At 41.5% G+C, this 15,882-nt stretch overlaps 1 protein-coding gene across 2 annotated transcripts in view; it reads right to left on the bottom strand.

Annotated features, from left to right (window-relative positions):
- Positions 1 to 15,882, bottom strand: part of slc1a7a (solute carrier family 1 member 7a) — a gene marked incomplete at its 5' end in the record, with an annotated part of 94,667 nt that overhangs the window by 13,401 nt on the left and 65,384 nt on the right. For both annotated transcript variants that reach the window (XM_079530447.1, XM_079530446.1), the window contains 3 exons: positions 8,622 to 8,721; positions 11,022 to 11,253; positions 12,442 to 12,484. In XM_079530447.1, coding sequence (XP_079386573.1) covers positions 8,622 to 8,721; positions 11,022 to 11,253; positions 12,442 to 12,484 — 375 coding nt within the window. The remainder of the gene's footprint in view (positions 1 to 8,621; positions 8,722 to 11,021; positions 11,254 to 12,441; positions 12,485 to 15,882) is intronic.

The following is a 15,882-nucleotide window of genomic DNA, read 5'->3' as shown; positions in this document are numbered from 1 at the left end:
AGCCAGTGTATTGTTGATGTTGTACATGTTGCAGCTATAGGAGCCAGTGTATTGTTGATGGTGTACAGTTGCAGCTATAGGAGCCAGTGTATTGTTGATGTTGTACAGTAGCAGCTATAGGAGCCAGTGTGTTGTTGATGTTGTACAGTTGCAGCTATAGGAGCCAGTGTGTTGTTGATGTTGTACAGTTGCAGCTATAAGAGCCAGTGTGTTGTTAATGTTGTACAGTTGCAGCTATAGGAGCCAGTGTATTGTTGATGTTGTACAGTTGCAGCTATAGGAGCCAGTGTATTGTTGATGTTGTACAGTTGCAGCTATAGGAGCCAGTGTATTGTTGATGTTGTACAGTTGCAGCTATAGGAGCCAGTGTATTGTTGATGTTGTACAGTTGCAGCTATAGGAGCCAGTGTATTGTTGATGTTGTACAGTTGCAGCTATAGGAGCCAGTGTATTGTTGATGTTGTACAGTTGCAGCTATAGGAGCCAGTGTATTGTTGATGTTGTACAGTTGCAGCTATAGGAGCCAGTGTATTGTTGATGTTGTACAGTTGCAGCTATAGGAGCCAGTGTATTGTTGATGTTGTACAGTTGCAGCTATAGGAGCCAGTGTATTGTTGATGTTGTACAGTTGCAGCTATAGGAGCCAGTGTATTGTTGATGTTGTACAGTTGCAGCTATAGGAGCCAGTGTATTGTTGATGTTGTACAGTTGCAGCTATAGGAGCCAGTGTATTGTTGATGTTGTACAGTTGCAGCTATAGGAGCCAGTGTATTGTTGATGTTGTACAGTTGCAGCTATAGGAGCCAGTGTATTGTTGATGTTGTACAGTTGCAGCTATAGGAGCCAGTGTGTTGTTGATGTTGTACAGTTGCAGCTATAGCAGCCAGTGTATTGTTGATGTTGTAGGGGAGAGCCTGGACGGTTGACGCCCATTTTACTAATTCCCTCCCTGCACAGAGATTAATTAATTTCAAGTAACCAAACTTTTTTGTGAACAAGATACACTTGTCCTCTCCCATTACCCACAGTGTTTTTTAATTTTGGTGAAACGAGTCGGACGCAATCGGCAAGTAAAGTGATCTCGCGCTCACTTCTGCACAGCGCTTTTGGCAGGACGAAAGCTGCATAGGGACAGGGCGAAAGGCACCCTCACATAAATCGTCCTAAATAAAGCTAATAAGTCATGTTTCTGGCATCTAACGCTCATTTATGCTTCAATACAGCCTACAACAAAATGAAAAGTGCCTATAGCCTACATAGGCCAGTGGTGGGGGTCCGTAGACTAAATGGGGGTCCGTAGACTAATGCATGTCAAACTGGGGGTCCTTGAAATGAAATCACTGCTATAGAGCTGTAAAAAGAAATCTTCTCTGGCATATGAGAGGGAAAAAAAAAAAAAACCCATAAACAATGCGTAAAGGCGCAAGGATGCAGCTTTCGTCCTGCCCTCGTCTGTTTGTTATGTTTTGCTAGCTAGCTCAAAGGCTAATGCATATCTTTCAATGGAATCTTCGCCTGGGGTTAGCATACAGATCAGCCTAACAGATGAAATCCATTAACAATCGTCAGCTAATAAATACATCCGTACAAACAGAAAACACTCAAATAGGCGATTTTGTAGTTATAGCGTGCAAAAACACAAAAGAGTCTGTATCTCAGTCAATCTTGGGCAGAAATGAAAAAAGAATTGTCTGCAGGGCTTTCGCGCGATGTGGAATCGAATGACATCGCCGAAAATACGTGTCGAAAAAGTGTTGCATGGTATCCAGGCCGACGTGAAACCGTCCTACCCCACCAACCGACCAGGCTCTCCCCTACAGTTGCAGCTATAGCAGCCAGTGTATTGTTGATGTTGTACAGTTGCAGCTATAGGAGCCAGTGTATTGTTGATGTTGTACAGTTGCAGCTATAGAAGCCAGTGTATTGTTGATGTTGTACAGTTGCAGCTATAGGAGCCAGTGTATAGTTGATGTTGTACAGTTGCAGCTATAGGAGCCAGTGTATTGTTGATGTTGTACAGTAGCAGCTATAGGAGCCAGTGTATTGTTGATGTTGTACAGTTGCAGCTATAGGAGCCAGTGTATTGTTGATGTTGTACAGTTGCAGCTATAGGAGCCAGTGTATTGTTGATGTTGTACAGTTGCAGCTATAGGAGCCAGTGTATTGTTGATGTTGTACAGCTGCAGCTATAGCAGCCAGTGTATTGTTGATGTTGTACAGTTGCAGCTATAGGAGCCAGTGTATTGTTGATGTTGTACAGTAGCAGCTATAGGAGCCAGTGTATTGTTGATGTTGTACAGTTGCAGCTATAGGAGCCAGTGTATTGTTGATGTTGTACAGTTGCAGCTATAGGAGCCAGTGTATTGTTGATGTTGTACAGTTGCAGCTATAGGAGCCAGTGTATTGTTGATGTTGTACAGCTGCAGCTATAGCAGCCAGTGTATTGTTGATGTTGTACAGTTGCAGCTATAGGAGCCAGTGTATTGTTGATGTTGTACAGTTGCAGCTATAGGAGCCAGTGTATTGTTGATGTTGTACAGTTGCAGCTATAGGAGCCAGTGTATTGTTGATGTTGTACAGTTGCAGCTATAGGAGCCAGTGTATTGTTGATGTTGTACAGTTGCAGCTATAGAAGCCAGTGTATTGTTGATGTTGTACAGTAGCAGCTATAGGAGCCAGTGTATTGTTGATGTTGTACAGTTGCAGCTATAGGAGCCAGTGTATTGTTGATGTTGTACAGTTGCAGCTATAGGAGCCAGTGTATTGTTGATGTTGTACAGTTGCAGCTATAGGAGCCAGTGTATTGTTGATGTTGTACAGTTGCAGCTATAGGAGCCAGTGTGTTGTTGATGTTGTACAGTTGCAGCTATAGGAGCCAGTGTATTGTTGATGTTGTACATGTTGCAGCTATATGAGCCAGTGTATTGTTGATGTTGTACAGTTGCAGCTATAGGAGCCAGTGTATTGTTGATGTTGTACAGTTGCAGCTATAGAAGCCAGTGTATTGTTGATGTTGTACAGTTGCAGCTATAGGAGCCAGTGTATTGTTGATGTTGTACAGTTGCAGCTATAGGAGCCAGTGTATTGTTGATGTTGTACAGTAGCAGCTATAGGAGCCAGTGTATTGTTGATGTTGTACAGTTGCAGCTATAGGAGCCAGTGTATTGTTGATGTAGTACAGTTGCAGCTATAGGAGCCAGTGTATTGTTGATGTTGTACAGTTGCAGCTATAGGAGCCAGTGTATTGTTGATGTTGTACAGCTGCAGCTATAGCAGCCAGTGTATTGTTGATGTTGTACAGTTGCAGCTATAGGAGCCAGTGTATTGTTGATGTTGTACAGTTGCAGCTATAGGAGCCAGTGTATTGTTGATGTTGTACAGTTGCAGCTATAGAAGCCAGTGTATTGTTGATGTTGTACAGTAGCAGCTATAGGAGCCAGTGTATTGTTGATGTTGTACAGTTGCAGCTATAGGAGCCAGTGTATTGTTGATGTTGTACAGTAGCAGCTATAGGAGCCAGTGTATTGTTGATGTTGTACAGTTGCAGCTATAGGAGCCAGTGTATTGTTGATGTTGTACAGTTGCAGCTATAGGAGCCAGTGTATTGTTGATGTTGTACAGTTGCAGCTATAGGAGCCAGTGTGTTGTTGATGTTGTACAGTTGCAGCTATAGGAGCCAGTGTATTGTTGATGTTGTACAGTTGCAGCTATAGAAGCCAGTGTATTGTTGATGTTGTACAGTTGCAGCTATAGGAGCCAGTGTATTGTTGATGTTGTACAGTTGCAGCTATAGGAGCCAGTGTATTGTTGATGTTGTACAGTTGCAGCTATAGGAGCCAGTGTGTTGTTGATGTTGTACAGTAGCAGCTATAGGAGCCAGTGTGTTGTTGATGTTGTACAGTTGCAGCTATAGGAGCCAGTGTATTGTTGATGTTGTACAGTTGCAGCTATAGGAGCCAGTGTATTGTTGATGTTGTACAGTAGCAGCTATAGGAGCCAGTGTATTGTTGATGTTGTACAGTAGCAGCTATAGGAGCCAGTGTGTTGTTGATGTTGTACAGTGTATTGTTGATGTTGTACAGTTGCAGCTATATGAGCCAGTGTGTTGTTGATGTTGTACAGTTGCAGCTATAGGAGCCAGTGTGTTGTTGATGTTGTACAGTAGCAGCTATAGGAGCCAGTGTATTGTTGATGTTGTACAGTTGCAGCTATAGGAGCCAGTGTATTGTTGATGTTGTACAGTTGCAGCTATAGGAGCCAGTGTATTGTTGATGTTGTACAGTTGCAGCTATAGGAGCCAGTGTATTGTTGATGTTGTACAGTTGCAGCTATAAGAGCCAGTGTATTGTTGATGTTGTACAGTTGCAGCTATAGGAGCCAGTGTGTTGTTGATGTTGTACAGTAGCAGCTATAGGAGCCAGTGTATTGTTGATGTTGTACAGTTGCAGCTATAGGAGCCAGTGTGTTGTTGATGTTGTACAGTAGCAGCTATAGGAGCCAGTGTATTGTTGATGTTGTACAGTTGCAGCTATAGGAGCCAGTGTATTGTTGATGTTGTACAGTTGCAGCTATAGGAGCCAGTGTATTGTTGATGTTGTACAGTTGCAGCTATAGGAGCCAGTGTGTTGTTGATGTTGTACAGTAGCAGCTATAGGAGCCAGTGTATTGTTGATGTTGTACAGTTGCAGCTATAGGAGCCAGTGTATTGTTGATGTTGTACAGTTGCAGCTATAGGAGCCAGTGTATTGTTGATGTTGTAAAGTGTATTGTTGATGTTGTACAGTTGCAGCTATAGGAGCCAGTGTGTTGTTGATGTTGTACAGTTGCAGCTATAGGAGCCAGCGTGTTGTTGATGTTGTACAGTAGCAGCTATAGGAGCCAGTGTATTGTTGATGTTGTACAGTTGCAGCTATAGGAGCCAGTGTATTGTTGATGTTGTACAGTTGCAGCTATAGGAGCCAGTGTATTGTTGATGTTGTACAGTTGCAGCTATAGGAGCCAGTGTGTTGTTGATGTTGTACAGTTGCAGCTATAGGAGCCAGTGTGTTGTTGATGTTGTACAGTTGCAGCTATAGGAGCCAGTGTATTGTTGATGTTGTACAGTTGCAGCTATAGGAGCCAGTGTGTTGTTGATGTTGTACAGTTGCAGCTATAGGAGCCAGTGTATTGTTGATGTTGTACAGTTGCAGCTATAGGAGCCAGTGTATTGTTGATGTTGTACAGTTGCAGCTATAGGAGCCAGTGTATTGTTGATGTTGTACAGTTGCAGCTATAGGAGCCAGTGTATTGTTGATGTTGTACAGTTGCAGCTATAGGAGCCAGTGTATTGTTGATGTTGTACAGTAGCAGCTATAGGAGCCAGTGTATTGTTGATGTTATACAGTAGCAGCTATAGGAGCCAGTGTATTGTTGATGTTGTACAGTTGCAGCTATAGGAGCCAGTGTATTGTTGATGTTGTACAGTTGCAGCTATAGCAGCCAGTGTATTGTTGATGTTGTACAGTTGCAGCTATAGGAGCCAGTGTATTGTTGATGTTGTACAGTTGCAGCTATAGGAGCGAGTGTATTGTTGATGTTGTACAGTAGCAGCTATAGGAGCCAGTGTATTGTTGATGTTATACAGTAGCAGCTATAGGAGCCAGTGTATTGTTGATGTTGTACAGTTGCAGCTATAGGAGCCAGTGTATTGTTGATGTTGTACAGTTGCAGCTATAGGAGCCAGTGTATTGTTGATGTTGTACAGTTGCAGCTATAGGAGCCAGTGTATTGAAACTAGGGCTGCAACTATCCATTATTTTCTTTTCTTCAAATAATTGGATGATCGAGAAGCATATACTGTATCAACAAATAGGAGTGAAAACATTCTATTGGACTTTTTATAATTGACTAAATTGTCTGATTAATCCCTTGTTATGCTTTGTCCTACAACAGTGTCATGCAAAATAGCAAAAATAGCTGACCTACAAGCTCACAACATTAGTGTTGTGAGCTTGCAAAAAAGGTAAAAATACGTTAATGATTATTTTTGTTCAAATCAATAATACATATTTGTTTTTAAAATCAATGATATTAATTAGTAGTTTGATTAACTGTTGCACTTGCACCCCTTGAAACCTTGTATATCCATAACATAAACCATTGCTTTTCAGGAAATGGAAATTCTATTCTAAATTAATGGATCCAATGTAGTTATTATCAGAGCCATCTAATAGAAGAGTTACGATATAGAGGGGGCAGAAACCGAGCGCTCGAGTGCTGTTCATGCAGCCTTGAACTGAGGCAAGCTGGAGTTGGAAATACATTGTTTTCAACGAGGGTGGTGCAAACAAGAGCTATTTTAAGCATGTGTGCAACATGACGTGTGGCGTATTTACAATAAGGCGAGGACAGCCTGTCCAAATCCATTTTCTGCCTGGCCAAAATCCATACACTAGGTAAAAAAAAATCACACCCGTGTGAACTGAGTGGTGTAAGGTATTATATAGCCTGATCAGCTCTGATCTGACGTAATGAAATCACACCCGGATGTGATTTCACAACTGGCTTTTTTTGTGCAGAAAAAATGACCATGGTTGCTACGGTCATCCAGTTCACCCGGGTGTGATTTAATTACGTCAGAAATTATTTTGAACATAGCAACCATGCTCATTTTTTTCTGCACACAAAAGCCAGTTGTAGGAGTGGTTTACACCACTCAAAAATAAGACCTGAGAACTATTAGTGGACAGCGGATTGGCCGTTGCGCGTATAGAGCGACTGTGGCTCAGGAGGTAGAGCAGGTCGTCCAATGATCCATGGGTTGGCGGTTCGAATCCCGGCTCCTCCTGTCTACACTACGTCGAAGTGTCCTTGGGCAAGACACTGAACCCCAAATTGCTCCCGGTGTGCTGGTTGGTACCTTGCATGGCTTCCGCCGCAATCGGTGTATGAATGTGTGTGTGAATGGGTGAATGTAATGCACAATCTATGTAAAGCGCCTTGGATAAAGGCGCTATATAAATGCACCATTTACCATTTATAGAGCGCTACCCTCAATCGCAAATGCAAATGCATGCCTTTCAGCCTTTGTATCCTACTGTCTGGCAGGTATATCTCTTTGAAAACCTTTGCTACTGATTGTGCACGGGGGGATGACAATTAACACATCGTGCCTGCCTAAAATGTAATTCTTGCCTGCCCAAAATGTAATTCCTGGAAACGCCACTGATGACAACTGTTTTAAAGTATTGTACAGTAACAACTAAAGTCTCTTTAATGTTTATGTTGTACTATTACTACAAACAATCTAAAATAAAGGAATTTAAGATCATTAAAGCTGGGCTGTTGCCTGAGTCCAATGCATTGCTGCCTACTTCCGGTCCAGGACTTGTCCCAGTTGGTTGTCCCCACGCTCAATAGAAGTCTATGTAGGAGAGCCGCCATTGGACTGGCCCCATGAAGTGAACGCAGTTTCCGTAACTCTGTCTATATCTAAGGCTCTGGTTATTATGTAGTTATAAGCTCTGGGTAATATTTTCATTCAATATTAATGTTAAGTATTTATTTAAAAAAAGCCGGGAATGACATGCACACATGAATAAAGAGATCACACTATAGGTCTTATAGGTTTGCATATAAGAGCCTTCATTAAAAGATGCAGGGCTGAAAGCAGTATGGCAACGTTTCAGTGCATGCAGGGACCGTCAGTCAGGGCATCTGGCGAGAGTGGGTGGAGGCTTTTATATGCAAATAGCATCTCTTTATTATTCCTGTGTGGGAGTCCTTCCCTGCTCTATTGTGACTTTTCGACTCAACTTTATAAACACCTACAGACATACTTAAACATTTTCAAACTGATGTCCATATTTTGGTAATCACATGCAAACATTTTCAAAGATTGTCGCAACTGTCGCAACACTGTAACAATAAAGTATAAAACAGGCCATTCATTTATGAAAAAACATAAACAGATGATGGACATACAAGGTTTCTGCCCAACGCAAAAATATACAATTTAGGCATTTAGCATAATGCTCTTAATCCAGAGCCACTAACAGTAAGACAGTATTCTAGGATCATTAGGTAAACCAAGAACCAATCATGCAGTATAAATATTATAATTGAAACTATACAAACTTATTAGTATGTCAGGTCAACAAATTAACCTGGCATCTGTCTAACGTGCAGAAATGCCTACAGCAACCTGATCGGTTCAGTGGAGCAGAACCATAATTATGCGTTGTGTGAATAAGCCAGCAAAAAAGAAAGGCAGAGGGGTAGAATTAATGCATAGCCAAGATGTATATGTACATGCTATTTTGATCTTCTAACTATGTTAATTTTCTTCTCCACACTGTTGAGGAGGCTTGAATTCAGTGTTATTACACAGTAAGTGCATGTGATGCATGTGGTATTACACAGTAAGTGATGTTTTATGTGTGGCTGTAGCTGGGGTGAAAGCCCAAGACAAATTTCCCTTGTGGATAAAAAAGTTTACCTTGACCTTGACCTTGAGGAAAGGACACATTTTCATTTGAAAGGCTACCTTCGCCCTAATCAAAATAATGTTCACACTGTGTGGAGAAAATGTAGTGTTAAGTCACAGTGTGAGTCAAGAAGGCTGTTCACCTTCCTGGCCTTACCAGATGACAATGGCGACTATCTTAAGAACAGCCTCATTCACACTCTGACAGAAATTGACCAACGCGGTTCCATTAGGCCCCATCCTGCCCAGCATTATACCTGAAAAGACACAACACAGCAAATGGTGGTGTGATTGGATGTAAAAAAAACAAAAGAAAAACATTTTGATTGCGGTCGAACACAAATCGTTGCTCTCGGGTGGAGAGCTACAAAGGTTATGATTATACCGTATGATTAAAGGACCACTTCACCACTTTTCAACATCTCTTCATATAATTGGTCCTCACTAATGTTCATGATAAAACACCACCATTTTTTCCTATTCAGTCTGTGTCTCATAGGAAGGCTTTGGGCAGTTCAGAAACCCGTCCACCAGTGACATCATCGATGGTGAATCCAAGCTAATAGAAACGGCAGGCTTTCTTTTCCTGAAAAGTTGCAATGCAAAAGTTGAAGCCATCGTTCTCATGATAATAAAAAACGAAATATATTTTAAAACAAATCTTGTTTTAAAAAAAATCTGCCTAATGATGATGTCACTGGTGGACGGGTGTCCGAACTGCCCAAAGCCCTCCTATGAGACACAGACTGAGTAGGAAAAAATGGTGGTGTTTTATCATGAACATTAGTGAGGACCAATTATATGAAGAGATGTTGAAAAGTGGTGAAGTGGTCCTTTAAGGACGGACATGTATCTGATTGAGCAGTAAATACATTTGTTGATTCACTCTCATCTGCATAAGATGACTTACTGATACACCTGACAACCGCATTATCAGATAGACTGACGCACCTGTGCACCAAGATACAAGATGTATCTGTTGTTTCCCCACTCTGGCTGTTCATTCCCATTTCTCATATGCTCTATGTATCCACACACCACAACATACGGTCGCAATAAACGTCATAACTTGCTGTGTGCAACTGCCTGGTATATCTTGTTCTGCGCGCTCACAACTCAACTGAGCCATCATCACTTACCAATCCTCAGCTGAACCATGATCACACACACACACACACACACACACACACACACAGACAGACAGACAGACAGACAGACAGACAGACAGACAGACAGACAGACAGACAGACAGACAGACAGACAGACAGACAGACAGACAGACAGACAGACAGACAGACAGACTTTTTATTAAACAGAAAATGCATTTTTAGATCAGGATACCAATTTTATCCAATCAGGATAGAGAACTCAGAACTCAGTATAAAAATTGGAACTGGAACACCTACATTTTGTCACCTATACCTACCTAAATGTATTCTCTTTATTAAAGAGCTGGAGAGACAGGGAGACCCCTGTTATTGAACAAACACTCTATATCAATGATCACTATACAAATATAGTGATTTAACCTTCATATTTTTTTAAACCAAAACATATCACTGACCGTATGGGTCCATCGCCCATGGCCTAAAGCAAAACAAACTGGGGGTTCATGAAATGTCCATGAAGTGGTTTGAGAACTACTGAATTACAAAATTAGATATATTGCGTGCTATGATGATATTTGGCCTAAGGATGGCGCTAGGGGAATAGCAATAGTGGCATTCAAACGCTTAGGGTTTATCCTCCAGGGAGCAGAGCTTCAATATGCTCAGCACGCTTCTGATCTAATCTGCCTGTTAGATTTTGACATGTATCTTGTGTGCAAAATGCAAATGGAAAGGTTGTCCTACTGGTGGGACCAGATGAGAGGTTCTCAAGCCCCAGCTTGATATGCATTAGGCCCCCATTTGATTCTAATTTCCATCTCTGGGACACTACACTGTAGAATCCTCAGGGTTTGTTTAACTCTGAGTGAACACATTGAAACCAAATTGGAACCACATTTGGTTCCATTTAATTACACTCTCAGAGTTACAGATATACAAACCATTACGGGTCTATTTATTTGGTCCCCGTGGTGGTCCCTGAGCTGATCTTGTGATAGATGTAAGGGCTCTCCTGCTGATCTGTATCTATCACATGTCTGGTCATGTCCTCAAATGTATAAGAGAAAACCTTTTTTTTTGCGTGCGTGCGTGCGTGCGTGCGTGCGTGCGTGCGTGCGTGCCTGCCTGCCTGCCTGCCTGCAGATCAGTGTGAGTTCACATCCTGACCTCACACTCACACCACATCGTTCTGGCCTCACACTACCACAGTATGACATCGTCCAAAACAAACAGCTCAATACAAATATACCCTACTGAAAATGAGAAACAGTATGCTAGAGGAGAGGAGATGTGATGGGCTCAACAAAATCAATATGGATCATCTAGATAGATTCTCCCAGGGAGCATGAAGTGTTGGAACCACCAAGCAATCAACATTCTGTGTCTCACACAGGGATGTAACCCTGTGTGAGACATTATGTGCCCATTATGTGGAGCAGGCCTCTTACCCATGGTGGCAGAGAAGATGACAATCCCCAGCACGTTCATGCCCTCGCTGGTGCCAGGAGACGTGCGCATGATGACGTCGGGCGGTGGAGTCAGATCCAGGGAGAAGTTCTGGATGTCGGTGCCGTTGTCGTCCTGGATGCCGTAGACGAACATCCGCCGCGTGGTGGTCTCGTCCAGCAGCTGAGACACCGTGGGCATGGGCATGGGAACCGGGATGCTCTGGGTACGATACTGCAATGCCAAGCACAGCAATGATATCAGTACTGTCCGTGGGAACCGGGATGCTCTGGGTACGATACTGCAATGCCAAGCACAGCAATGATACCAGTACTGTCCATGTCTGTGTATACTAGTACTGTATGCACTCTGTGTGTATTACTGTATGTATTCTGTGTGCGTGCGTGCGTGCGTGCGTGCGTGCGCATGTATTCACGTGCGTGCGTGCGTGCGTGCGTGCGTGCTTGCGTGCGTGCGTGCGCATGTATTCACTTACTCCTGGGTTATAGGTTCTTTCCCTATCCATGCTAAATTATTGTTAATAATATTATTATTATGGGTGACAGTAGCTGAGTGGACAGAGGTCACCGACTCGCCCAGTAGGTGTAAAAGAAAAGCCATCCTGACCCCTACTTCCCTGGGTTCCATATTAAAGGCAGCCAGTTCTCCTAATAATACTTGATGGGATGAGAAAAGAGATGTACATTATGTGAGCCTGCCATGGCCCATTACAATTTATTTTTTGCACTGGCAGATGCATCTGGTTTCCTGACTGAGATTATGTGCAATATTGCTATGGGCTACGGAAGTACGGATGTGAAACATGGAAAATGAACAGACAACAAGGCAGTCGATGTCTGTGCTCCAGAATAAATGACTATATGAAGAATACTCTGCTGAAATGAAGCCGCTAGTGAGGTGGTGAAGCTGCGTAGATGGAATATGATTGGACACATACTGAGGCAAGACCTCAACAATGACTGATAGCAAGTCACTGATGTCCTTTCATGAGGCCCCAGCAGCAGGGGAAAAAGAAAAGGAACACCAAAGACCTCCTGGAGGTGTACCGTTGAAAAAGAAAGAAGCAAGATATTCTGAAGTAAGGATTGCAACAGATGACCGTGGAAGCGCTCTGTGAAGGCCGTGAAGCGAATATGTAGGTAACATTATGTGCAAAGATACATAGATTACAAAGAAGAAAAAGAAAAAAAAAATATAGTCTCTGTTAGTAGTCAATAATGTGACTAGTAATTACATCTCTCAATATGCATATATATACACAAATCAAAACAATTGTAGGATTGATTAATCATAGCTAATGTAGGTCGACTGAGGACATCAGGCTGTTTTTGCCGTTCATATTTCCCTTGACATTGACTTGCTGACATTGTATTCACTTAGAAAGCCACAAGATTTGCTTACCTGTTGAAAAGTAGCTTGAACCAAGTTGGCCGGGAACATGTTGCTAGGAAAGAAAATGATGAAAATCTTTAGTGTTGTCATATCTGAAAAAATGTAAACAGCTAAAATGTTTGACTGGTTGGGAAAGAAAGAAATTACAGAGTGTAGGCTTTAAATACTGTACATTTCAATATTTCAAATATATATATTTTTGTATTGCTAGCTGAGGTGCTATAGTACCGTACTAGATCTGGTATTTTTGAAAATTCTTGAAAATGTGTGCAAATCTTTGAATAATAAAATATTATTAATAAAGATTAATACAAGTTTTTCAGAAATCTGTTGGGATTTAGAATTCATTCATTCGGTAGAATCGGCCTCATATGGGATATTTTGGGCGGGAACCCCTTTTGGTGTTTTAAACATTGTTATAATTTAGCTATTGAAAAATAGCAGATCTACAAGCTCATAGCGCGCCACCGAGTGGCGCGCTACGAGCTTGTAGGTCTGCTATTTTTGAAAAATCGTGAAAATATTTATTTCAGAAAACTGGAGGATTTAGAAGATTTTTTTTTAAACTTTCAGGTCAGGCCTAAATGGGTTAATCCATTGAGACCTGGAACGCATCCATGTCACGTTAGCGTTTAACCACATTAACCATTTACCCATTTTGGGCGGGAACCCCTTTTGGTGTTTTAAACATTATGTTATAATTTAGCTATTGAAAAATAGCAGATCTACAAGCTCATAGCGCGCCACCGAGTGGCGCGCTATGAACTTGTAGGTCTGCTATTTTTGAAAAATCGTTAAAATGTGCCTCAAATCTTTCCGAAAATTGTCATGATTTAGAAAACATTTTTTTTTAAATTTCGACGTCAGGCCTGAATGGGTTAAAGAATACTATGTTAGTTCCAAGCCCTCAGAACGGCTGGCCAACGTTGAAGCCGCCGAGCATACTGATGGAAGAGGGAAATGCAGGCGGGCCCGTGCATATAGCATGAGGAAACACCACGCAGCTGGACTTTAAACATTGAGCACTTGCTTAACTTTGCACTTCAAAATTTGGTGGGTAAATGCGGAAGTAGAGCGTTTATCCGGATGCTTCAAAAGTCCACTGAGCAACTTCCATTGAAATGAATGGGGGGGGGGGGGGGGGGGGGGCAGCCACTGGGGAAAATTCCGGGAGGAAAGCGTAAAAGGGGTGAGTTGTCCTGTTACCCCCAGGAGCAAGTTCCCAGCTCAATTTCTTTAGGAATATGTTTTTTATAGGGTTTTTTATAATGATATCCATTTTTTTATTTTATTTTTGTAATTTTAATTTCATGTTGAAATATTAAAGGGTACCTCATTTTGCCATGCATTATTGTACTTTAATATATTTTGATGAGAAAGATTTTTTATGGAATTTATTATATTGGGTCAAATATACTCAAGTCAGTGATAGTGTGATAGTGATAGTGTGACAATATTTACCGTAGGCCGTTCTAGGGCTAATGCAATTGTCTGGGGAAAAGTGTAAAAGCCAATATGTTGTATTCTACATGGATTTCACCACTTAAGCATTCAGCCATCATGCCATCTAAGACAAAGCAGGCTAATGGATGGACACTGACCCCAATGCCCCTAATTGAATGTAAGTACATAACACACAATACCATTCCATACATACTGTTCTCATTATACTTAAAACACCCACTCACATATGCACACGAGTGTGGGCAGGCACGGTTGTAAGTGCGCACGTGCCCCCCCCCCCCCCCCCCCCCCACACACACACACACACACACACACACACACACACACACACACATATGCTGCCATGATAAATGAGAGTCTAAAGAAGCTTTAAGAGATAAATCCAATGCACAGCTGTGCTCTGCAAAACACACTCCCACATACACACACACGCACATCGTATACACTCAAAACACACTCAGAGCTTGAGTGCACAGATGATGTATGTTCATCCATGCAACAGGAAGGCTCTGTGTTTCTCTGGCCACATCAGTTGTGAATGCAGCATAAATCGCACAGATGCACTGTTTTTCTTCCTTTTTTTTTTTTACTGTATCCCATGGGTTTCCAAACAATTTACCTCAAGACACAAAAGAGAAATTTGGTGTCTCCCTGGAACCCAGACAGAAATACATCATGAATACATCATGAATACATCATGAATAGGCCTACATCATGAATACATCATGAATACATCATGAATACATCATGCCATATTTCAAAAGTAGTGAAAATAGCTACAAGCTTACAACGTGTCGACGACTCAACGTAATTAGTAGATTGGCTAATTTCCGGGGGGAAATATTTTTTTAAATCTTTTGATTGCTATTTATTTCTTAAAATATGAAACAAAAAAAATATTTAAAGGAGGTTAAGTTTGAAAGTTAAAAGGTACTCATTGCTATAGAGTGTTCTTTCTTTCTTTCTCACCTTTATTTATACTCGGAAATACAGTTGAGGACAAGCCCTCATTTTCAACGTAGCCGAGGTTACAATACACAAAAATACAGTCACAAAACAATACATCAAACACAACATTATAAATCAGGGTAAATTACAAAGGAACTTTATACATGAACAACCATCAGTAAAATAAATCAATTGAAGCAGGAGCAATCACGGTGACAAATATTCTGGAGCATTCCTTTGAACTGACCGAAGGATGGCAGGGAGCTCAGTTTTAAAGAGTTTTGGAGTTCATTCCATGAAGTTGGGCCATTGACAGAAAAAGCTGTCTTGCCCAGTGTATGTTCAGTAACATGGGTCTCCCTTGTCTCTCCAGCTCTTTAATAAACAGAATATACATTTTCAGATGGGTTGCCAATCAGATGGTAAGCCAATCAGGAGAGAATACCCATTCCAATTTTGTCGTTCGTCACCACTTCCACTTTTCACTTTAATCTGTAGTTCTCTCTCCTGAATGGATAAATCCTGACCTGAAAATGCAATTTCTGTTTACTGAACAGCTGGAGAGAACAAACACTATATCAATATAGAGTAACAGAATATAGTTATTTAGTTATTTATACTCCCTTGACCTACCTATAAATATAACAATGTCTTTACTAGTGACCCATGATCACTGTTTGTGTGACCCAAAAATGGGTCTTTGTTTGGGAAACACGGTTTGGGAAACCCTGCTGTAGCCCACAATGGAACATCCATGTCACGATTAGACAAAATACAATTAGCAAAAAACAAATAAAAAATAAAGGGACCATTGTTGCAACTAGTTACTTTCCATCTCACTACACCAAATCTCTCTGCCTTTTGGCAAATGTTAGCCCAAGAATAAAGATACTGAGGTTCAATTGGTCAGTAATAGTCTGACTGTAGAGATGCCTGGCACACTAATGTCAACCTGTGCTGTTGACATTAGCTCGTAGGCGTAGACCAACTGTCACACTGACTTCACCCTTCTCACCAACCTCACCCCTCAGCACCACT

Source organism: Electrona antarctica (assembly GCF_951216825.1).
Source record: "Electrona antarctica genome assembly, chromosome: 19".
Lineage (NCBI taxonomy): Eukaryota > Metazoa > Chordata > Actinopteri > Myctophiformes > Myctophidae > Electrona > Electrona antarctica.
The sequence above is the reverse complement of the archived record's forward strand: the minus strand, read 5'-3'. Positions and strand labels throughout refer to the sequence as shown.